Raw genomic sequence first — 25670 nt, 5'->3', positions numbered from 1 at the left:
AGAATGACCATGTACCTGTAATAATTTCTTTCGGAACACATTTTGGAAACATGTTCAGGTCTAACAGTGGAGTAAGAATTCCTTCTATGTTGCCAAACATGGATGAGAGGCCCAGATTGAAGAGCATGATGAAGAAGAGGATGGCCCATAGCTGAGAAACAGGAAGTCGGATAATTGATTCTGTGAAAGCTATAAAGGCAAGGCCAGTGCCGGATGTGCTCTGAACAGGAGAAAAAAAAGGAAAAGAACGTTCTCAAACATTTTGTATTTTACACGAGCAAATCAAGAGAATATTTTTTTGTAATTCTTTCATGCGACAGAGGCTTCAGTGCAAGGCCAGCATTTGTTGTCCATCCCTAATTGCCTTCAAAATGATTGACTTGCATTTTCAGAGGCCATTTCAGAGGCCAGTTAAGAGCCAACCACATTGCTGTGGGTTGAATCACCTGTAGGCCAGACCAGGTAAGGATGGCAGATTTCCTTCCCTGAAGGACATTAGTGAACCAGTTGGGTTTTTTTCAACAATCGATGACAGATTCATGGTTATCATTGCTGGGACTAGCTTTTCGATTCCAGATTTTATTAACTGAATGCAAGTTCCACCAGCTGCCTTTCAAACCCATGCACCCAGAGCTATAGCCTGCACTCCTCGTAACTCTGCAGCGTATCCATCAATATCATTCTGATTGCATGGAGCGCAATATTGCATGATGTTCTTACAGAGGTCTTACTAAGGTTACATAATGGGGAGAAGGAGGCTTAGTCTGTCGGAGTTTTGAATCTACAGTGCTGTTAAGAATTGGGGAAAATTATGATTTAAAATGAAATTGGGATAAAAGAAAATCAAGCAGGGAGATATCTGAAGAGATGTGGAGATGTGAATTAGCACATCAGTGAGAAAAGCAAATGTTTACCCAGGTGACTACATGAAAACAATGGGGGTATAGGAAGGGTAACTTCAAAGTGGAGAGATAAGGAAATTGACATGTATATGCAAAAAGCCGACTCCACAGGGTGGATAACATCAAGGGGAAGTGTGGTATAGCCTTGGCACAATCACTGGGGAATAGGGAGTCAGAGACAAAGACAGATACAATTACCATCAGCCACAGCCAGCTGCAGAAACAGTCTCTGGTCGAGATCAAAACTTGAACTGAGCAGATTTTACCTTTGTTGAAACTGAAGACAGTTTCCCCAAGCATGGCCACAAAACGTGTGTGTGGTAATTATTTTCCGGATTTAGCTCATAGAGTTGTATAATATTGGCTGTTGTTTGAGAACAAAGTGATGTCTCAGAGTTCAAGAAATGTAACTAGTTTGAACCAGGAGGTAATCTCCTGTAATATTGTGCGTCTAACCATTAGTGTACTTACAGCCTCAATAGTACATCCCTGCTCTTGTATTCTAGCCCTCTCGACATGAATGCTAACATTGCATTTGCCTTCCTAACTGCCAACTGAACCTGCATGTTAACCTTAAGAGAATCCTGAACTAGGACTCCTAAGTCCCTTTGTGCTTCTCATTCCCAAAGCCTTTTCCCATTTAGAAAATAGTCTATGCCTCTATTCATCCTCCCAAAGTGCATAAACTCACACTTTTCCACATTGTATTCCAGCTGCCATTTCATTGCCCACTCTCCTAGCCTAACCATGTCCTTCTGCAGCCCCCCGATTCCTCAACACAACCTGTCTCTCTACATATCTTTGTATCATCTGCAAACGTAGCAACAATATCCTCTGTTCCTTCTTCCAGATCATTAACATATATCATGAATAGTTGTGGTCCCAACACCGTCCCCTGCGGAACACCACTAGTCACCAGCTGCCACCTTGAAAAAGACCTCTTTATCCCTATTCTCTGCCAGTCAGCCAATCCTCTATCCATGCTAGTACCTGGCCCCTAATACCATGAGCTCTTATCTTATGTAGCAGCTTCCTGTACAGCACCTTGTCAAAGGCCTTTTGGAAATCCAAATAGATCACATCCACTGGTTCTCCTTTGTCTAACTTACACATGACCTCATCAAAGAATTGGAACAGATTTGTCAGACATGACCTCCCCTTGATGAACCCATGCTGATTCAGTCTTATTTTCCCATGCACTTCTAAGTACTCCGCAATCTCATCCTTAATAATAGACTCTAAAATCTTACCAGCAACTGAAGTCAGGCTAACAGACCTATAATTTCCTGTCTTCTACCTCCCTCCCTTCTTAAACATTAGCCATTTTCCAATCCTCTGGGACTCTTCCTGCCTCAATGACTACCGCCCGGTGGCCCTGACGTCAGTTGTAATGAAGTGCTTTGAGAGGCTGATCATGAGGCGCATCACCTCCATACTCCCGGAACGCCTTGACCCACTTCAATTCGCATACCGTCGCAACCGGTCCACATCAGACGCCATTTCCCTGGCCCTACACTCATCCCTAGAGCATCTCGAAAACAAGGACTCCTACATCAGACTCTTATTTATTGACTACAGCTCCGCCTTCAACACCATAATCCCAGCCAAGCTCATATCAAAGCTCCAAAACCTAGGACTTGGCTCTCCACTCTGCAACTGGATCCTTGACTTTCTGACCAACAGACCACAGTCAGTAAGAATGAACACCAACACCTCCTCCACAATAGTCCTCAACACCGGTGCCCCGCAAGGCTGCGTACTTAGCCCCCTACTCTACTCCCTGTACACACACGACTGCATGGCAAAACTTGGTTCCAACTCCATCTACAAGTTTGCTGACGATACGACCATAGTGGGCCGGATCTCGAACAACGACGAGTCTGAATACAGGAGGGAGATAGAGAACTTAGTGGAGTGGTGCAACGACAACAATCTCTCCCTTAATGCCAGCAAAACTAAAGAGCTGGTCATCGACTTCAGGAAGCATAGTACTGTACACACCCCTGTCAGCATCAACGGAGCCGAGGTAGAGATGGTGAGCAGTTTCAAATTCCTAGGGGTGCACATCACCAAAAATCTATCCTGGTCCACTCATGTCGACGCTATCACCAAGAAAGCACAACAGCGCCTTTACTTCCTCAGGAAACTAAGGAAATTTGGCATGTCCACATTAACCCTTACCAACTTTTACAGATGCACTATAGAGAGCATCCTCTCGGGCTGCATCACAGCCTGGTATGGCAACTGCTCGGCCCAGGACCGCAAGGAACTTCAGAGAGTCGTGAATACCGCCCAGTCCATCACACGAACCTGCCTCCCATCCATTGATTCCATCTACACCTCCCGCTGCCAGGGGGAAAGCAGGCAGCATAATCAAGGATCCCTCCCACCCGGCTTACTCACTTTTCCAACTTCTTCCATCGGGCAGGAGATTCAGAAGTCTGAGAACACGGACGAACAGACTCAAAAACAGCTTCTTCCCCACTGTCACCCGACTCCTAAATGACCCTTTTATGGACTGTCCTCATTAACACTACACCCTGTCTGCTTCATCCGATGCCAATGCTTATGTAGTTACATTGTATATCTTGTGTTGCCCTATTATGTATTCTCATGTATTTTCTTGAATTCTGTTCAATTCCCTTTTCTTCCCATGTACTGAATGATCTATTGAGCTGCTTACAGAAAAATACTTTTCACTGTACCTCGGTACACGTGACAATAAACAAATCCAATCCAATCCAATCCAGTGATTCCTGAAAGATCACCACCAATGCCCCCACAATCTCCTCAGCTCTCTCCTTCAGAACCCAATGGTGTATTCCATCTGCTCTGGGTGATTTATCTACCTTCAGACATTTTGGTTTCCCCGGCACATTTAGTGATGACCACTACTCTCACCTCTGCCCCCTGACTCTCTTGAAGTTCTGGTATTCCACTGGTGTCTTCCACTGTGAAGACTGATGCAAACTAATTGCCAGATTACCTAGACGGGAAACCCACTGTCCAGGGTTGGACTGGTAAAAGTGATTAAATATGAGGCTCCCAGCCTTATTTATAATATTTAAATGTCCAACTTGCCTGCTAGAAGAGGGAGGGATGTCTGTCTCCATATCAGCCTTGTTGAAACTGGAATCGGGTGATTAAAGACAGGTTGGGGTCAAGTTTGAGCTTTCCTTAATTGTTAATCCCAACACCAACACACCCAATTTGGAGGTTAAAATGAATCCCCGTGGTTATGTTACTCGGGAGGTCTTGTGGTGCAGTGGGTAGCATTGTTGCCTCTGAGGGAGAAGCTCCCGGTTCGAGTACCACCCCAGGACTAGCTGGCCAAGGAAGGTGAATTCATAACACTGCCAAACAGGTTGAGTGTGTCAACATGTGAATCCTTCCAAACATGGCAATGGCTGGCGGTAAGAGTGGGAGAGACCCCTGGTCAGCCAGGCTTAATGGGGAGTGGCTCCCCTCAAGCTATAATCCCCTGGGGACAGACGAGCGGCCTGTTCTGGGAACTTCCAGCGATGAAAACCGACGCAGGTCTGCCTTTGTGCACCAATAGATAAGAGAAGAGAATTGGAATGGAAATTATATCACTCAAATATAATTAAATACCTTCCCATAAAAGGCTTGTACTCATTCATAGACTTATCCATTATATTTCCCTGAAGCATCGATCCTCAACCTGCACCCTACCTTTTGATGCATTGATGTATTTCCAATCTTCACCATCAGGTCATGCTTCTCTTACTGCTTATCCTGCTCCTTCTCTTCATTTTTGTCATCTATAGGATTAAACCATGCCCCCATCTTTTTCTCATCAGGAGGAAAGACAATTATGTAGCACCCTTCATGACCCCAGTATGTCCCAATGTGCTTTAAAGGTAAGAAGTCACTGCTGAAGTGCAGACATTGTTGTAACATTCGGAAACATGGCAGCCAATTTGCACACAGAAAGCTCCCGAAAACAGCTTCAGACAAACGTAAGGAACCAAGTCCCAACTTTGAGGTTGTGAACCGTCAGTACCAATCTATTGATCCAATACATGAAGCAGACAGGCTCATGGGGACACATGGCATGGTTAAAGTTGCTCATCCTGGCAATTTCGATGATGGGGCGTGGGGTTATAGACCGGGGGAATGTCTGGTCTGCAATTCTGAGGGGAAAAACTGATTTTCATCCTCAAAGCAGAAATCGTGGGTTGGGCCCTTTCTGAACAGCACATCCCTGTATCCTGCCCAGCGATGCCTATCCAAGCCATTTCCACTGGGGAACAGGGACCATTATCTCTGAAGTAGACTGAGGATGGGAACAGAGGTAATTAGATATTGAGGTTTAAAAGGCCTGCCTCTGTTCCTCTTAAGTTGTCATAAAACTGTCAAAATAAAAAAGAACCATTCAAAGACATCCTCAAGAAATGTTAGTTCTATTAATTGATCATAAACAGCCAGTGAAAACAAAGCTCATGTTCCCCTTGACAGCTGTGCCAACAGCCCCTGCTGCCCTGAAACCATGAGCGGAGTTTGGAGTTCAGCCAAGCATTCATTAGAATTATATTTGTTGGAGTTTTAGGATTCTTTTCACAGGAGTTTAGAAGAATGAGGGTGATCTGATAGAAGCCTATAAAATTGTAACAGGATTAGACAGGGTAGATGCAGGACTCATGTTTGTGATGGCGGAGAAGTCCAGAATCAGGGGTCACAATCTAAGGATGAGGGGTGGACCAGTTAGTACTGAGATGAGGAGACATTCCTTAACACAGAGAGTGTTGAGCCTGCGGAATTCTCTACCACAGAAAGCAGTTGTGTCCAAAACATTGCATATTTTCAAGAATTGTGATGGATTTTTATGGCTTTGGGTTAAGAATACGAGTAATGAGCTGGCACGCTTCTTGCCTTCCCCATTACAGGGAGATTGGAATTTTAGACCACTCGTTAATTCCCTGCTTTCTGACCCATTCTGGGAAAAGACATGGGGCGAAATTCTCCGACCCCCACGACGGGTGGGAGAATAGCGGGAGGGCCTTCCCGACATTTTTGCCGCCCTCCCGCTATTCTCCCCCCCCCCCCCCGCCGAAGTCCCGACCCTGAATCGCTGCCGCCGTTTTTTTACGGCCGGCAGCGATTCTCAGCTGTTAGATGGGCCGAAGTCCCAGCCCTTTACGCCGTTTTCACGAACGGCAAACACACCTGGTCTTGCCGTTCGTGAAAACGGCGTCACAAACTCGCTATTAATAACCATGGCACCGATTGGCACGGCAGTACCACGGCCGTGCCAAGGGTGCCATGGGCCCGCGATCGGTGGGCACCGATCGCGGGCAGCGGGCCCGATGCCCGCGCACTACTTGTCCTTCCGCCGCCCCGCAGTATCCATTCGCGGGGCGGCTGAGGGGCAACCCGGCCCGCGCATGCGCGGGTTTCGCGCAAAAACGAGATGACGTCACCCGCGCATACGCGGGTTGGAGTCTTCCAAACTGCGCATGCGCGGCTGACGTCATATGACGCGTCAGCCGGCGCTAACTCCGGCAAGCGGGCTTAACGATTTTCGTTAAGCCCGTCTTGCCGGAGCCTACGGCGTCGGGCTGCTAGCCCCGACCGGGACCAGAATCGGTCCCCGGTCGGGAAGGGGCGCGCTGCCGTAAAACCCGCCCAGGTTTTACGCCAGCTTTACGATTTCTCCCGTTTTGGGAGAATCTCGCCCATGATTCATGGCACCTCAGAGGAGTCAGGGAACCATGGGGGAAAACCCAATCTGGAGTTGGAAACCTTTGGATAAATGAATTCAAAAAATGTTGATAACTTCACGTCATAATTTAATGGCGTATGAAACAGTCCATGGCCAGATTCAGCACGGCCTGGACAATATCCAGGCTTGGGCTAACAATTAACATTCGCTCCACACAAATGCCAGGCAATGACCATCTCCATGGTCATTTTCAAATAAGATCATGTGATCTTTAATGTCTACCTGAAAATGGATTGATCACATTTCCTCAATGTTGCAGTGCATTATCAGTCTTGATTACATGTTCAAGGCTATAGAGTGGATTTGAACAGAGGGACGAGTCCCATCACTGACTCAAGGCTGACACCTCATCCTCTGTAACTTCACTCTGACATGAAAAAGTTATCTAAGTGCAGCTCAAACTCTAATCTCTCTTCCAAATCGCTTGCCTCTCATTCTCTGCATTCTCTACCTGACGGACTGGCACGGTGAATCCTCCAATTCCTACTTTGAACACACGTCTATCTGGGAAAGATTGGCATTGTAACAGCTCGATCACAGAATCGCTAAGGCACAGAAGGAGGCCATTTGGCCCATCGTGTCTCCACCGGCTCTCTGAATGAGCATCATGACCTAGCGTCATTCCCCTGCCTTTCCCCTGTACCCCCTCGCACATTGTTTCTGTTGAAATAGTCATCGAATGCCCTCATGAATGCCGCGATTGAATTTGCCTCCACCACACCTCCAGGCCGCACATTCCAGACCCGAGCCGCTCGCTGTGCAATAAAGGTTTTTCTCACATCTCATTTACTTCTTTTGCAAATCTCTTTAAATCTCTTTCTTGATCCTTTTAAGAGTGATAACAGTTTCTCTCTATCTACTCTCTATTGCCGAGTCTGTCTCTAAATTATTTCTCATATCAGCATAATGTTCATTTTACTGAGGTAAAATGTACGGGTAAAAGTCCTAGAGATAAAAGCAAATAATGTTGTAACCTACTGGCAGGTACTGATAATTTATATTGCTTGACCTTTGCTCTTTTGTTTTATGGCTTTGCATGAACCGTTGCCTAAGTTCCAGTTTGACTTCCTGCTGCTTACTATTCATAATTTTATTTTAGAAAAGAAAGACTTACATTTAAAAAGCACTTGGCACAATGACGAGACACCACAAAGACACTGACTGAGGTCTGACCATTGTTGTAATGCAAGAAATGCAGTCAAATTGCACATAGCATACTCCCACAAACAGGAATCGGATAATGACCAGGTGATCTGATTTTGTGACATTGATTGAAGGATAAACATTAGCCAGATAAATATTGTGCAAACGGTTCAAACGTGATATCAAACGTTCGGCTATTTGATTTAGGAAGTAATTTCAGTTAAGTCTTCACATTGTTATTTTCAATGGAGCACCTTCTCAGTAACTTTTCTTGTACTCCAGCCCAACGATATAGCTGAACTCCAAAGACCTGCGTTGGCACGTCGCTGTCATCTCAGGTGACCTGTGCTTACGATCCCAGAGAGGCCTCTGACCATTTACCGGTGTAAGTTAGGATTGGGATGAAGTCACTCTGTTTCACCTGGATTCATTGTAACCAGCAAAGGTACATAGAACATAGAACATTACAGCGCAGTACGGGCCCTTCGGCCCTCGATGTTGCGCCGACCTGTGAAACCATCTGAAGCCTATCTGACCTACACTATTCCATTTTCATCCATATGTCTATCCAGTGACCACTTAAATACCCTTAAAGTTGGCGAGTCTACTACTGTTGCAGGCAGGGCGTCCCACACCCCTACTACTCTCTGAGTAAAGAAACTGCCTCTGACATCTGTCCTATATCTACCACCCCTCAATTTAAAGCTATGTCCCCTCGTGTTGGTCATCACCATCCGAGGAAAGAGACTCTCACTGTCCACCCTATCTAACCCTCTGACTATCTTATATGTCTCTATTAAGTCACCTCTCAGCCTTCTCCTCTCTAATGAAAACAACCTCAAGTCCCTGAGCCTTTCCTCGTAAGACCTTCCCTCCATACCAGGCAACATCCTAGTAAATCTCCTCTGAACCCTTTCCAAAGCTTCCACATCCTTCCTATAATGTGGTGACCAGAACTGCACGCAGTACTCCAGGAGCGGCCGCACCAGAGTTATGTACAGCTGCAGCATGACCTTGTGGCTCTGAAACTCAATCCCCCTACTGATAAAGGCTAGCACACCATATGCCTTCTTAACAGCCCTATTAACCTGGGTGGCAACTTTCAGGGATTTATGTACCTGGATGCCGAGATCTCTCTTTTCATCTACACTACCAAGAATCTTGTCATTAGCCCAGTACTCTGCATTCCTGTTACTCCTTCCAAAGTGAACCACCTCACACTTTTCCGCATTAAACTCCATCTGCCACCTCTCAGCCCAGCTCTGCAGCTTATCTATGTCCCTCTGTATCCTATAACATCCTTCAGCACTATCCATAACTCCACCGACCTTCGTGTCATCTGCAAATTTACTAACCCATCCTTCTACACCCTCTTCCAGGTCATTTATAAAAATGACAAACAGCAGTGGCCCCAGAACAGATCCTTGCGGTACACCACTAGTAACTGAACTCCAGGATGAACATTTGCCATCAACCACCACCCTCTGTCTTCTTTCAGCTAGCCATTACTGATCCAAACCGCTAAATCACCTTCAATTCCATACTTCCTTATTTTCTGCAATAGCCTACCATGGGGAACCTTATCAAACGCCTTACTGAAATCCATATACACCACATCAACCGCTTTACCCTCATCCACCTGTTTGGTCACCTTCTCAAAAAACTCAATAAGGTTTGTGAGGCATGACCTACCCTTCACAAAACCATGTTGACTATCGCTAATCAACTTGTTCTTTTCAAGATGATTATAAACCCTATCTCTTATAACCTTTTCCAACATTTTACCCACAACCAAAGTAAGGCTCACAGGTCTATAATTACCAGGGTTGTCTCTACTCCCCTTCTTGAACAAGGGGACAACATTTGCTATCCTCCAGTCTTCCGGCACAATTCCTGTCGACAAAGACGACATAAAGATCAAGGACAAAGGCTCTGCAATCTCCTCCCTGGCTTCCCAGAGAATCCTAGGATAAATCCCATCCGGCCCAGGGGACTTATCTATTTTTACACTTTCCAAAATTGCTAACACCTCCTCCTTGTGAACCTCAATTCCATCTAGCCTGGTTGACTGAACCTGAGTATTCTCCTCGACAACATTGTCTTTCTCCAGTGTAAACACTGACGAAAAATATCCATTTAACGCTTCCCCTATCTCCTCTGATTCCACACACTACTATCCTTGATTGTCCCTAATCTTACTCTAGTCACTCTTTTGTTCCTGATATACCTATAGAAAGCCTTAGGGTTTTCCTTGATCCTATCCGCCAACGACTTTTCGTGTCCTCTCCTCGCTCTTCTTAACTCTCCCTTTAGGTCCTTCCTGGCTAACTTGTAACTCTCAAGTGCCCTAACTGAGCCGTCATGTCTCACCCTAAAATAAGCCTTCTTCTTCCTCTTGACAAGTGCTTCAACTTCCTTAGTAAACCACGGTTCCCTTGCTCGACAACTTCCTCCCTGCCTGACAGGTACATACTTATCAAGGACACGCAGTAGCTGTTCCTTGAAAAAGCTCCACATTTCGATTGTACCCATCCCCTGCAGTTTCCTTCCCCATCCTCTACATCCTAAATCTTGCCGAATAGCATCATAATTGCCTTTCCCCCAGCTATAATTCTTGCCTTGCGGTATATACCTATCCCTGCCCATTGCTAAAGTAAACATAACCAAATTGTGATCACTATCACCAAAGTGCTCACCTACATCTAAATCTAACACCTGGCCGGGTTCATTACCCAGTACCAAATCCAATGTGGCATCGCCCCTTGTTGGCCTGTCTACATACTGTGTCAGAAAACCCTCCTGCACACACTGCACAAAAACTGACCCAGCTATAGTACTCGAACTATAGTATTTCCAGTCAATATTTGGAAAGTTAAAGTCCCCCATAACAACTACCCTGTTACACTCACTCCTGTCGAGAATCCTTTCCTCTACATCTCTGGAACTATTCGGAGGTCTATAGACAACTCCCAACAGGGTGACCTCTCCTCTCCTGTTCCTAACCTCGGCCCATACTACCTCAATAGACGAGTCCTCAAACGTCCTTTCTACCGCCGTAATACTTTCCTTGATTAACAATGCCACACCACCCCTCTTTTACCATCTTCTCTGTTCTTACAGAAACATTTAAATCCTGGAACCTGCAACAACCATTCCTGTCCCTGCTCTACCCATGTCTCCGAAATCGCCACAACATCGAGATCCCAGGTACCAACCCATGCTGCACGCTCACCCACGTTATTCCGGATGCTCCTGGCGTTGAAGTAGACACACTTCAAACCAGCGTCTTGCTTGCCGGTGCCCTCTTTCGAACTTTTAACCCTATCCCTGACCTCACTACTCTCAACATCCTGTACACTGGGACTACAATTTAGGTTCCCATCCCCCTGCTGAATTAGTTTAAACCCCCCCCGAAGAGCACTAGCAAATCTCCCCCCCAGGATATTGGTACCCCTCTGGTTCAGGTGAAGACCATCCTGTTTGTAGAGGTCCCACCTACTCCAGAATGAGCCCCAATTATTCAGGAAACCAAAACCCTCCCTCCTGCGCCATCCCTGTAGCCACGTGAGCAAAAATGCCTTTCCATGAGTCAGAACTAGGCATTTGCCAAAATAGTGGAGAGGGTTGATGAGGGAAGCACAGTTGATGTTGTGTATATGGACTTTCATAAAGTGTTTTATAAAGTACCACACAATAGACTTGTTAAGAAAATAGAAGCCATTGTAATTAAAGGGGAAATTCCTGCACAAGTATAAAATTGGCTAAGAATCATTGAATTTACAGTGCAGAAGGAGGCCATTTGGTCAATCAAGTCAGCACTGGCCCTTAGAAAAGAGCACCACACTCCCACGCCTCCACCCCCTCACTGTAACCAAGTAACCCCACCTAACCTTTTTGGACACTCAGGGCAATTTATCATCACCAATCCACCTAACCTGCACATCTTTGGACTGTGGGAGGAAACCCGGAGGAAACCCACGCAGACACGGGGAGAACGTGCAGATTCGCACAGACAGTGACTCAAGCCGGGAATCGAACCTGGGACCCTGGCTCTGTGAAGCAACTGTGCTAACCACTGTGCTGCCGTGCCGCCCACATATTTAGGAGAGCAACGGAAGTCATGGAAACGCTGGAGAAACTTGGGTTGTTATCCTCAGGGCAGAGAAGATTCAAGGGAGATTTAATGGAGATGTTCATAATCAGGAAGGGCTTTGATAGAGTAAGTTAGGAAAGATTGTTTGCACTGCCAGAGGGGTTGTTGTAGCCAGAGGACACAGATTTAAAATAACTGGAAAATAAACAAAGGACAACATGTGGAAAAGCATTGTTACAAAGCGAACAATTAGGATCTGGAATGCACTGCCTGAAAACAATAACAGCCTCCAAAAAGGAATTGGATAGATAAATAAACAAGTGGAAACATAGTGCAATAGGGAAAGAGTAGGGGGGTTGGATTACCAAATACCAGCACACTCTCGATGGGTCAAATACCGCCTCCCTGTGGGTACCATTCTGCGATTCTGTGATACCAGCAGACTTCCCAATCCAAAGTGACAGGAATGTAAATTGATCCACTGTCCTCCCTGGGATCAGCTGCTCTCTCTTCCCAGCGATTCTGACTTTGTGAAACAAGTTAAAAATAGGGAGACCTGTCCCTAACGGAAAATTAAAACCATACCTGGTCAAGAAAATCCTTAAGGACACAGTTCTTCAAAGTTAGCACAGATAGTCTGTCACAATGTGTAGCATTCAGATCATCCACCCAACTAAAGTAATTCTCTCTTGTGACATTTCCGTCCTGAATTTCGAATTCATTTGAAATGAGTAATATATTCCTGTGGAGAGAATTTAACTCATAAATACAATGATTAGGCAGCCACCATCTTGATGGAAAAAAATATGCGGCCAATCTTTTTGTGTCCATTTACAAAGAATCAATGCAGTGAAATCAAATAATGTCATACACATCACTGCTTTGTATATGAGGGATAGCTTTGTGTTAAAAATGTGACAGTCAGGAACAGAACTGAATTTTGCAAAATAAACTTGTCAATGACGATCTCATGGATTTTTCACTGGAGCGTTTGTAACCATCTGCTTGGCTGTCTACTTGTCTCTTTATTCCCCATCCCATATGTCGTTCAGTCCTCTGCTCCATTGCCTCCAGATTCTGCCATTCCACAGCACTTCCACAATCCATTCCAAACCTATTCCTCCCATGGGATCCTTGCTTAGACTCTTGATAGACTCCCTTAACCGCTCCTATATTTCTAAAACCCTTCAGCATGTTGCTGTGCCCCAGCTCAATGCAAAAGCTCTTTCGCTCGTTTATCCTCGAGTCCCCTCAGTTCGGTTTGCAGCCTGCTCATAATTCAGAGACTATTCAGCAGCTGCCAAAGACACTCTCTGTGAACTGATTTCAGTGCCGTGTCTGTCTCCATCCTCAATGGCCACAGTGACCCTTCCACCATCTCTTCTCCATAGGGTGTAACTCCACCTCTTCCTGCCCGAGCACATTTCTTATAAAGGACAGGGCTTCTCCTGTAATAGTTTAATGGCCGGCTCTAGTAATCTCATATCATGTCTGCTCAAAAATTGCATCCTATAGGGAGGCACGGTGGCACAGTGGTTAGCACAGCTGCCACACAGTGCCAGGGTGTCAGGTTCGATTCTGACCTCGGGTGACTGTGTGGAGTTTGCACATTCTTCCCGCGTCTGCTTCCAGGGTTTCCTCCGGGTGCTCCGGTTTCCTCCCACCATCCAAAGATGTGCAGGTTAGGTGGATTGGCTATGTTAAGTTGCCCCTAGGTGGGGTTACGGAGATAGGGTGGGGGATTGGGCCTAGATAGGATGCTCTTTCAGAGGGTCGGTCCAGACATGATTGGCCGAAAGGCCTGCTTTGGACTTTAGGGATTCTATGATTCTATGTGGGCCCCATCTTTTCTGTCGACCTTCCACGAAAAGGTACAGCCGGTGATCGGAAAAACCTCGACCCCTGAGAGTTTAAAAGGACAAGAGACATTAACTAAGAGGGCTTGCTGTGACATCCAGCACTCTCCTGGGTTAAGTGCAGAGCAAAAAAAAAATGTACTAACAATAGGTGCATCGAAACTTTAAAACACTGGTTAACATCATTGTGTTTGTAGATGGCCAAAAATGTGCTGTCCAGACTAACCCTACTTTCCAGTTCCTGGTCCATTGCCAATCAGATTAAGGCTCTTCAGATGTGTATCCATCAATATTAACATGGAATAAAATGGGCAGCACGATGGCGCAGTGGGTTAGCCCTGCTGCCTCACGGCGCCGAGGTCCCAGGTTCGATCCCGGCCAGCAGGGTAGCATGGTGGTTAGCATAAATGCTTCACAGCTCCAGGGTCCCAGGTTCGATTCCCGTCTGGGTCACTGTCTGTGTGGAGTCTGCACGTTCTCCCCCTGTGTGCGTGGGTTTCCTCCGGGTGCTCCGGTTTCCTCCCACAGTCCAAAGATGTGCGGGTTAGGTGGATTGGCCATGCTAAATTGCCCGTAGTGTCCTAATAAAAGTAGGGTTAAGGGGGAGTTTGTTGGGTTACGGGTATAGGGTGGATAAGTGGGTTTGAGTAGGGTGATCATGGCTCGGCACAACATTGAGGGCCGAAGGGCCTGTTCTGTGCTGTACTGTTCTATGTTCTATGTTCTCTGGGTCACTGTCCTTGTGGAGTTTGCACATTCTCCCCGTGTTTGCGTGGGTCTCACCCCCACAACCCAAAGATGTGCAGGGTAGGTGGATTTACCACGCTAAATTGCCCCTTAATTGGAAAAAAATAATTGGGTACACTAAATTTATAAAATAACAACATGGAATAAAATGATTTAAGAGTAAATAAGGTTCTGAAGTAATAGATTTTTGATTAAACTGGGATAGATAATAATTGGTGCAAGTACGCAGGAGGCTGTGGGACACTACTTACTTGTCTAAGCAATCCCCGTAAGCAGTCGTTGCCTTAAAGCCAAGAATGGAGAAGATGGGAACTGAAGCAAAGATTGAGGTCAGGCTGTTGATAACAGCTACCGTCACAGCATCCACCTCGCAGTTGTTCCTGAAAAGCAGAGGAGGTCTTATTTTTTTTTTTGAAATTACACAATCATTTCTCCGTAACCTGCTTTCTCTCCTTTTCTGCCATGTTTGTTCACTCGCCAGAACAGGAATCCGACTGTCAGCGTTCAGAGATGCCTCTCTTCATCTAACTGCCTGATCTCGCAGGTGCCGCCATTTCCCTGCACCCGATGTCTCTGACCTTCCAAGCAGTAGAGGTCGCTGGTTTAGGAGGTGCGGTCAAAGAAGTCTTTCCAGTGCAACCTGCAGTGGGGACACACTGTAGCCACAGTGAGCAGAGATGGAAGGAATGAATGTTTATGGTGGTGGATCGGACGTCAAACCAATGGACTGCTTTGTCGTGGGTAGTGTTGAGCTTCTTCAGCATTATTGGAACATGGGGCAGCACGGTGGCGCAGTGGGTTAGCCCTGCTGCCTCATGGCGCCAAGGTCCCAGGTTCGATCCCGGCTCTGGGTCACTGTCCGTGTGAAGTTTGCACATTCTCCCTGTGTTTGCGTGGGTTTCACGCCCACAACCCAAAGATGTGCAGGGTAGATGGATCGGTCACGCTAAATTTCCCCTTAATTGGAAAAAATTAATTGGGTACACTAAATTTTTAAAAAAGCATCATTGGAACTACACTCATTCAGCCAAGAGGGGAATCCTCCACACTCCTGACCTTTGCAGACGATGGAAGAAATAATTTGAATGGCTAGGAAGGAAGGTTGTTTCGTCACTGTAATGTTTATTCATTTCATCAATTCAACAGTTGAAGCCAACTCAATAGGGGCTGGAGTTCTTGATTTGGTCCAGAATACGACTTGCCGTTATGATGTATCCAAACCATAATGAGTTTTTACTGCCAGTTTGATTTCCGTTAGTGATCACAATATTCCCCTTATTACCCAGCAGGTGAATGCAATGAGTGTTTCTTGTGAAATAATAATAGCCCAGAAGTTCCTTTCTATTATTTGAGCTGACACTCATTACATACTCAATTTCATAGACAGGGTTTTGTTCTTCCAGATCGATCAAAGGATCAGGGGAATGAACGGGAAAAGTGGAGCCGAGTCAGAAAGTGAACCATGATGTACGTGTATTGCAGAGCAGTCTCACGGGGCCTTATGTTCCACTTCTGCTCCTATTTCTTATGTGCTTAAGCATATTCCATGCTCTTAATAAGTGCGCCCAAAGCGGAGTAGGGACAGTGGAGGGCTGGCACTACCCAATCTCTCGGGGTACTACTGGGCGGCAAATGTGTCAATGGTGCGCAAGTGGATGATGGAAGGGGAGGGGGCAGCTTGGAAACGAATGGAGAGGGCGTCCTGTGGCAACACAAGCCTGGGGGCCCTAGTAACGGCACCATGGCCGCTCCCCCCCACGAGGTACACCACGAGCCCGGTGGTGGCGGCCACCCTCAAGATATGGGGGCAGTGGAGGCGACATAGGGGGGAAATGGGAGGTCTGTTGGCGGCGCCAATAAGAGGGAACCATAGATTCATCCCGGGGAACATCGACGGGGGATTTCAGAGCTGGTACAGGGTGGGCATACGGCAGCTGAAGGACCTGTTTATAGAGGGGAGGTTTGCGAGCCTGAGAGGGCTGGAGGAGAAGTTTGAGCTCCCCCCCGGGAAACATGTTCAGATATTTACAAGTGAAGGCATTTGCTAGGCGGCAGGTGGAGGGGTTTCCCCTGCTCCCCAGTAAGGGGGCGAGTGATAGGGTGCTCTCGGGGGTCTGGGTCGGAGGGGGGAAGATATCAGACATCTACAAGATAATGCAGGAGGCGGAAGAAGCATCAGGGGAGGAGCTGAAAGCCAAGTGGGAAGGGGAGCTGGGAGAGCAGATAGAAGACGGGACGTGGGCGGATGCACTGGAGAAGGTCAATTCTTCCTCCTCGTGTGCGAGGCTGAGCCTCATTCAATTTAAGGTGCTGCATGAGCTCACATGACGGGGACAAGGATGAGCCGGTTCTTTGGGGGTGAGGACAGGTGTGTCAGATGTCTGGGAAGCCCAGCGAACCATGTGCATATGTTCTGGGCATGTCCGGTGCTGGAAGGGTTCTGGAAGGGGGTGGCAAGGACGGTGTCAAAGGTGGTGGGGTCCAGGGTCAAACCAGGATGGGGGCTTGCGATCTTTGGGGTCGGGGTAGAACCGGGGGTACAGGAGGCTAGGGAGGCCGGAATACTGGCCTTTGCCAGTATTCAAATACTAGGGGAGCTAGGGGAGGGGGGGGGGGGGGGGGGGGGGTGGGGGGGGGGGGGGGGGGGGGTGGGGGGGGGGGGGGGGGGGGGGGGGGGGGGGGGGGGGGGGGGGGGGGGGGGGGGGGAGGGGGGAGGGGGGGGGGCGAGCAAGGGTTCGGGGGGGGACATGCACACTGTAACAACGCGGGCAAGTCTGCTCGCTGCTCATGTCTGAAACTGTAGGCGGCCTTGTTTGTTAAGGTTGCCTGGGGGGGGGGGGGGGACTGGTGCGCGCGAGAGGGCGGGCGAGGGAGGGACATTTGCCTAAAGGGATTGTGTTGTAAATAATTAAAAAAATTAGTAGGGGTAAATGTTTGTATGGAAAAACTCTTTCAATAAAAATTATTTTTAAAAAAAATAAGTGCGCCCAAGCACTCAATTTCGTACTACTTGTGGCAAAGGTTATTTTCCAATATTGGGGGCGCGATACAGCAGCCTCGTCACACCCGGCTTGGTGTCGGGATGAGGCTGTTGAATCTTTCGCGTGGTGTCAGATTGCCCATGCCAGGGGTCGAGCATGGGGCTGCCTTGCCTAGTGGAAGTGGGGTGAGAGGGGATTCGAGGACCCCAGAAGAGGTAAATTGGGTGAAGTGGGTGGGTTCGGAGGCTGTGAGAGGGGTTGCTGAGGGGGTAGAAAGAATGGGGCTGCCTTTAAAAATGGCGCCCCGATCCACGTGTAGACTTCCTGCACTGGCGAGCTGAGCTACAGGCGCCAAGAAACATCCCCCTAAATGTGCCAAAAAAATGGACATAGAAATGTTTTGGTTGAATCGCACCCTGGGTCCAATCCTCCAATATAAGCTGGCTCAATGGTAGGACTGTCACCTCTGAGGAAAGCCAGCAGAGGTGGCTTGCCATTGGCTGCGGGATCTTCCAGTCCTGCCGAAGTCAATGGCCCATTGCTTGCCAGCCATGCCGCCGGGGAATCCACCGCGGTTGGGGGGCGACTCTGGCAGGACCGGCAGACCCGCCGGCGGAAACGTCAGGAAAATCCCCGCCATTATCTGGTTATTTATCTCACTTCTCTTTGTGGGAACTTGCGTGGAGATTGGCTGCAGCACTTCCCTACTTTACAATAGTGAACACAGTCTCAAGTACTTCAGTGACAGCAAAGTGCATTGGCGCACCCCAAGATTGTGAATGATAGTACAGAATCCTGTTGCTAGAAATTCAGAAGGTTTTGTGATTGAGTGGATACTGTCCCTACCTCTGAGCCAGAAGCTCCAGATTCAACCCCCACTTCAGGGCCTGATGGCTATGGAACGTGTGTTCATGACACAACCAAACAGGTTGATTATCCTCCCAATAAGCCTGATGGTAGGCGGTAAGAGTAGGAGACAGTTTCTTTGTTAGTCATACTGCAGAATGCACTGCGACACTTTGCTAAACATAACCATGGACCAACCCAATGGAAGTCCTTGGTCGGCAACACCCTCATGGGGCACGGTGCCCAGAGGAGGAGGGTATAAATTAAATTGCCATTTAGTCCAGACAGTTTGGTGTGATCTGCAAGTTTAATTATGTCTACTTTCTCCTTCAGTTGAATAATACGTAGAATGAGGACCACAAACCAGAACCTCGGGCTTGGTACATATGGTAGGATGCGCCCCAGTGGAAAAGCATCTCATTTAAAATAGCCCTTTGTTCATTGTCCATCAGCCATTTTGTCTTCCGCCCCTTAACAACTAATTCTCACACACCACCCCTCGTATGGCGATTTATTGGACTCTTTTGGAAATGTGTACTTTTGTGAGCTATCAGTATTTGGATGTTTGGCACATTTATATGATATTGCTTGACCCACTATTTTAATGGACACCATTTTGACTGAGGGGTGAATAGTTACATTTAAGTGGCAGGAAAAGTAATTTAATGTGTACACGGGAAGCTAATGCGATCTCCAAGTTAACTCCAGGAAGTCTTTATAAATTCCAATCCATTCCCTCTTTCCTTCTGGCCTGGAAGTTCCTTCACTTGAGCAGGCGATTACAGAAGGTAACCTTCTTACAATAATGCTTACTTTGGCGAGTTATAGCTGGAGAATGCAATAAGTCCTCCAAAACCCAAAGACATTGAGAAAAAGATCTGGGTCGCTGCATCCAACCACACTCTTGGCTGCCTCAAGACGTTCAGCTGGAATTAAACATAATCAAATCAGAGCACAAATGCACTTGCAAGAAATAATAATCAGTTATTAATATCAGCGATTTATTGACTTTAGTGCTCGGGTAGCAGATGCATGGGCCCTCTGCCCCCTGTAGGTTCCTTTCCAAGTCACACACCATCCTTTCTTGCAAAGGGCAAACGTGGAGCAGCAACAGAAACGGAATGGAGGCGCAGGAACAGAGAGAAAAGAGAAAAGTTTATTTGAAATATAATGTACCGGCCAAATTACTTCTGCATTGAGGCCAATCACTTCGGAGTTCCAACATATCGGGAAACACGTTGGTGCCGGTTGATGATCACATGGGAGGTTTTGCAATGTTATCCCCTCCCACATGGTTAGCTTTGCATTAGCTCATTGAGACAGCAAGTAATGTATCACAGATATAACCAGATATAGTCCCCACACTGTTGTATCAACAGACAAATACTTACGTCTGGAGTAATCAGATAGGTCAAACCATGAGCGGCGCCAGGCAGTGTTAATCCCCGTACAAGTAAAATGAGTAGCACTAGGTAAGGGAAAGTTGCAGTGAAGTAGACAACCTGCAATGTAGAATAGCATTTTTTAAGGTTGATGAAGTTTTCTCAACATTTTGGCCCTGAAGTTCGGAAGGAGTTGTATGGGGCTGGAAAGGTTAGATCTGTTTTTATCTCCATGGATGCTGCTAGGTGTGTTGATTTTTACCGCACTTTGTGTTTTTATTACTTCAGCCCTTAAATTGCTCAGTTATTCGTTCTGGAAGGCAGTTTTTTTTACCCAGAGGGTGGTGAGTGCCTGGAACGTGTTGCCAGGGGAGGTCGTGGAAGCTGATACATTAACGGCGTTCAAAAGGCATCTCGACAAATACATGGGCAGGATGGGTATAGAGGGATACGGCACTAGGAGGTGCTGAGGGTTTTGGCCAAGGGTGGTATCATGGCCAGTACAGGCCTGGAGGGCCGAAGAGCCTGTTTCTATGCTGTATTGTTCTTTGTTCTTTAGTGCTGAAATTGAGCCTGCCTGTGCCTCCCAGGGCTGAAACCATGGGTCAGTGTGTGACCACCTAACAAGCATGGGGCAGCCAGGCGCACATACCACTTGGGGCACATCTTGGGCGGCCACCTCTCCTGTGCCAATAGAAACTTGGGGACAGGAGGTTACCCTGGCCCTTTCCCCAACCTTAATCTCATGGGCGCCTGTTTAGAGGGGTCCACAGCCCACAAGCCATCGTTAATTGACTAGTGAACCCGGAGGCAGCCTATGCATTGTCTGCCTCCTGTCAGACCGCGGCAGAGGGTGGACAGGACCCATAAATGATACTGAACCCTCAAAATATCTGAAGTGAGGAAGATTCTGGCTCAGTTACTAATAAACCTAAAATACTGTGTAATTTTGATTTTAAAACTCACCTTCCCCAAGCTTTCAATTCCTCTTAAAACACAGCAGTACACAATTAGCCAAGCGGCAAAGAGGCACAGAACCAGCCACCAATGCTGCCGATCTCCACTTGCAATAATGTCAGGGCTGATGTTTAAGGTTTCTCTGTACCAGAAGTAATCCACTGCAGTGCTTTCCTCGCACTCCTTAATAAACCCTACAAAAAAGATTAAATAAGGTGAATAGAATTCCTGAAAGCCAAGGTGCTAAAAACATTACTTGATGTGTGAGGTTAAAGGCGATATGGGATTGACACCAATGTACTGTGGCTACAACTACAGCCAGAGGCTGGGAATTCTGTGGTGAGTAACTCACCTTCTGACACCCCAAAGCCTGTCCACTATCTACAAGTCAGGAGTACGATGGAATACTCTCCACTTGCCTGGATGAGTGCAACTCCCAACAACACTTAAGAAGCTCAACACCGGGCGCTGGAGGTGAGATTAGTGGCGCTGTTAAATGTATACAGACCCAATTGGGACGATGTGGGATTCGCGAGGAAGGTGTTTGGAGCCATTCCCGACTTGGACACACACGAGCTGGTTGTGTGTGTGGGGGGGGGACAACTGGAATTTGGTGCAGGAGCCAAGGTTGGACAGATCACGGCCGCGCTTACTGGTCCCATCAGAGGGGGGGGGGGGGGGGGGGGGGGGGGCGAAGGCACTGGCTGGGCTAATGGTGGAAATGGGAACGGTGGACCCTTGGAGGTGCCTGCACTCAGGGGAACGGGAGTACTCGTTTTTCTCAGCAGTCCATAACGTATACTCGCGGATTGACTTTTTTGTGGTGGGAAAGGCTTTGCTGGCTGGAGTCAAAGGGTCAGATCGCGCGCCACATTGGGTGGATATGGTGCTGGAGAAGGGGGTAGTTCAGAGGCCGGGGTGGAAACTGGATGTGGGGCTTTTGGGGAACAAAATATTCTGTGAGAAAATTGAAAAGGTAATTAAGTAATATGTAGGTTTCAACTGTACGGGTGAGGTGTCGAAGGCAGTCGTCTGGGAGGCTCTAAAGGCGGTAGTGAGGGGCGAGGTAATTTCGTTTAAGGCCAGGGTAGACAAAGAGGAGAGGTTGGAGCGGCAGAGGCTAATAGATGAGATGTTGGAGGCAGATAGGAGTTATGCGGAGGATGGGGACCCAGCGATGCAGGGAAAGAGGAAGGAACTACAGGCGAGCTTCGACCGACTATCCACCAGGAAGGCGGTGCGCCAACTGAGACAAGCAAGGGAGCAAGGGGTGCAGTCTATGAACATGGAGACAAAGCGGGGCGTATGTTAGCAGGTCAGCTCCGGAGGGAGGCAGCAGCAAGGGAAATTCTTCAGGTAAGGGATAGGGCTGGGAAGTTGGTGGTGGCTCCGGAGCTGATTAACAAGGTTTTTGAGGAGTTTTATGAGAGGTTTTACAGGTCAGAGCCACCCGGGGGAGACCGTGAAATGCAGGAATTTCTAGATGGGTTGGAGTACCCGAGGCTAGGGGAGGGAGACAAGGCTACATTAGAAGGAGCAATACTGGAGCAGGAGATAAAAGACGCGATTGGGAGGATGCAGTCGGGGAAGGTGGCAGGGCCGGATGGGTTTCCGGTGGGATATTACAAAAAATTCAAGGATAAGCTGGCACCCCTGATGGTGGGGATGTTTGAGGAGGCGATAGGGAAGGGAGTGCTGCCGCAAACCTTGGGGCAGGCATCAATTTCACTGTTGCTTAAAAAGATAAGGATCCAACGGAGTGTGGGTCTTATAGGCCCATATCACTTCTCAATGTGGACGCAAAAGTATTGGCGAAGGTACTGGCGGGTAGGCTGGAGGAGTGCCTCCCGAAGGTGATAGGTGAAGATCAGACAGGGTTCGTGAAAGGGAGGCAGCTGTTTTTGAATATTCAGAGGGTTTTGAACGTTGTTATGGCACCGGCGGGAGGGAAGGAAACAGAGGTGGTTGTGGCACTGGACACTGAGAAGGCGTTTGATTGGGTAGAATGGGGGTACCTGATGGCAGTTCTGGAGCGGTTTGGGATTGGACCAAGATTTGTGAACTGGGTAAAGCTATTATATAAGGAGCCGAAGGCAAGTGTCCGCATGAACAATATCAGTTTGAGATACTTTTCTCTGCACCGTGGTACGAGACAGGGATGTCCTATGTCCCCCCTGCTGTTTGCATTTGTGATTGAGCCAGCGATTGCCTGCAGTGGTTCAAGAAGGCGGCTCATCACCACCTTCTCAAGGGCAATTTTTTGGGGGGGGGGGCAATAAATGCTGGACTAGCCAGCGTAGCCCATATCCCAGGATCAAATGAAATACACTGCAAGTAATGGTTACTAGCAATTGAGACAATAGAAATGTTACCTCTGTGAATAATCCTGGAACTCAAACCCGACAGTTCAAATGAAGTTATTGAGTTGGCTGATCCAATGAAATATAAATTTCAATCATATAAGGGGATAAGGATGGAACAATAAAAGACCGTTCACGCTCCCAAGCCCATTCCCCTCATTGAGGTTTACCTGTTTGGCCATTGTGACATTGACCCAACCCATTCAAACCCATGAGTGCAAGAGATCAGTCCAAGCAGACCTTCAGAAGAAATCTCTGGAGGATTCCCTGAGACCATCAAGTAATGAGCGAACCCCACGCTGATTATTTCAGCCCATAAACCGCACCGTTCAACTCTCACCCTTTTACTTGGTCCCAAATGCCTGAGGTTATTTTGCAACTCTGAGCAAAAGATCAGCGATTTCTAACTTTATCCTTCTATCGTCAGGTTTTATGTTTTAACAAGAGACCTATTATTCCAAGAAGAAAATTAATATCGTCCTTGGAAATTATCTGTACTCTGGGAAATATCTGTAAAAACCAGCTTCACCACACATTCTCCCCGTGTCTGCGTGGGTTTCACCCCCACAACCCAAAGATGTGCAGAGTAGGTAGATTGGCCACTCTAAATTGCCCCTTAATTGGAAAAAATAATTGGGTACTCTAAATTTATATTAAAAAAATAATACCAGCGTCACCAAGTGTTTGGCAGATTTGTACAACCTCTTGTTCGCAAACACAGGTTGAATTGAATAATCTGCTTAAGTTGACATTACATTGGACATTTATCGTTCGTTATCTTGGGCAGGTCCCTTCTTTCTCCTCTTCAAACATGCTCAATTCTGTGTGTCCGTGCTTGAGGCTAAAACCTTAATTTTAACTCGGGGTGGGGATTGAGGGGGCAAGTCACGGAGAATCCCAGACTTCCCTCACCTCGGCAGTGTGAAACCTGGCAGATTTTAACCCCCCCCCCCCCCCCCCCCCCCCCCCCCCCACAACCCCCCTCCCCACCGCCTCACCTGTCAAAATCGGCAGGAAGTGGCAGTTGTCGGTGGGAAAGGTTTTGGGCGGTGGCTATAATATCTGGCAACCCCCTGGTGATTCTCCAGGTCAGGGAATCTGGGAGGACTTTATGAGCAGGAAGGGGCATGGTTGCTTCTGGGGCACGAGAAGTTAAACTCTACGTGTGGGGGCTCAGAGGAACTATTCTGCACATCCTTGTGCGATAAGGAAGAAAGAAAAAGAAAAAAGATTGCCAGTCACTGGATGGTACAGAATTAGAATGTGGCTGAACAAAGGGGGCGATGATGCCGGTTTGGAGAGTTGGGGAAGCGCAAACCAGCGTTATACCGCGGCCGGCCCCGATTCCGGCGTCAGAATCGATTCTCCATCCGATCACTAATTACGATTTTGGCGTTGGGCGACGAAGAATCCCATCCCTGTACGTTCAGCAAATATATTTTCACACAGTTCTTTTAAAACTTTCTGCAGCTTTTAAAAAGCAAGGGGCTTGTGTTTAGTCTGCAGGAACTCTGATTCCCATTACATTTAAGATGTTGAATGTATATATCGCAAAACCATCCCAATGTTTCACAGTCCAAGCTGTCCTGTGTAACTGAATAAAGTCCCAGTGCCAATGTGGAATTTGCGGAGCTGGTCTAAGAATAAGAACTTCCTATTGATTGGGCTTAACTTGTCCTTTAGAGTCATGGATTATGCATTCTGTTACCCGAAGAACAGAATGTGAGAAATTCCAAGTGTGCTTGTTTCCCAACAATCTGCAGGAAACTACTTACTGGCAGGCAACCAACCTCCAGGTTAGTCAAGCAGCCAATCCTTAGCCGGCCATGTAACCAGCAGCAGCAGCAGCCACGTAGCCACGTAACCATCAGGCCAGCACCAGGAGGAGGCCCTGGCAGATACAAATTTCTCAGACCTCGCAAACAGGGATATCAGCAACAGAATCAGCAGTGGGAGAAAGTATCCTTAGTGAGCCGGCAATAGCAGGAGTGGGAGACGTGACCAACTTGCACTCTGCAGCAAACTGCTTAGTCAACATACAGCTAGATGTCAAACTGCCTTGATTCTATTGCTGAGTTGAAAATGAAATGAAATGAAAATCGCTTATTGTCACGAGTAGGCTTCAATGAAGTTACTGTGAAAAGCCCCTAGTCGCCACATTCCGGCGCCTGTCCGGGGAGGCTGGTACGGGAATCGAACCGTGCTGCTGGCCTGCTTGGTCTGCTTTAAAAGCCAGCGATTTAGCTCAGTGAGCTAAACCAGCCCCTAGTTTGGGGGTGAGGCAATGGTAATGCCATTGATGTAGTAATCTAGAGATACAGGTTAATGTCCTGTGGACTTGGGTTCAAATCCAACCATGGCAGCTGGTGGAATCTAAATTCAATTAATAAAATCTGGAATTGAAAGCTATTCTCAGTAATGGTCAGTAACTTTCTTTTTTTAAATTTAGCGTATCCAATTCATTTCCTCCCAATTAAGGGGTACCGTATATACTCGCGTATCCTTCGATCTCGCCTATCATGCGACCCCTAAACTTTCGTCCCCAAAACATGATTTTATGGTATACCTCATGTATCATGCGAGTGACTTTTTTGGAAATTAATTTTGGAAACTAAAACTTCCAAATGGTATCATTGTGTGTGGTTTCTGCAGAGTGGATT

At 47.3% G+C, this 25670-nt stretch overlaps 1 protein-coding gene across 1 annotated transcript in view; it reads right to left on the bottom strand.

The window, feature by feature from the left end:
- Window positions 1-25670, bottom strand: part of LOC119965829 (sodium-dependent neutral amino acid transporter B(0)AT3-like) — a 58803-nt gene that overhangs the window by 11656 nt on the left and 21477 nt on the right. Inside the window, exons 4-9 of the mRNA XM_038796717.1 lie at window positions 20660-20844; window positions 19703-19813; window positions 19125-19237; window positions 14736-14864; window positions 12467-12623; window positions 16-220 (exon numbers count right to left, since the gene is read on the bottom strand). Coding sequence (XP_038652645.1) covers window positions 16-220; window positions 12467-12623; window positions 14736-14864; window positions 19125-19237; window positions 19703-19813; window positions 20660-20844 — 900 coding nt within the window. The remainder of the gene's footprint in view (window positions 1-15; window positions 221-12466; window positions 12624-14735; window positions 14865-19124; window positions 19238-19702; window positions 19814-20659; window positions 20845-25670) is intronic.

The sequence above is a fragment of the Scyliorhinus canicula genome, chromosome 5 (assembly GCF_902713615.1).
Source record: "Scyliorhinus canicula chromosome 5, sScyCan1.1, whole genome shotgun sequence".
In the NCBI taxonomy this organism is placed as follows: Eukaryota; Metazoa; Chordata; class Chondrichthyes; order Carcharhiniformes; family Scyliorhinidae; genus Scyliorhinus; species Scyliorhinus canicula.
The sequence above is the reverse complement of the archived record's forward strand: the minus strand, read 5'-3'. Positions and strand labels throughout refer to the sequence as shown.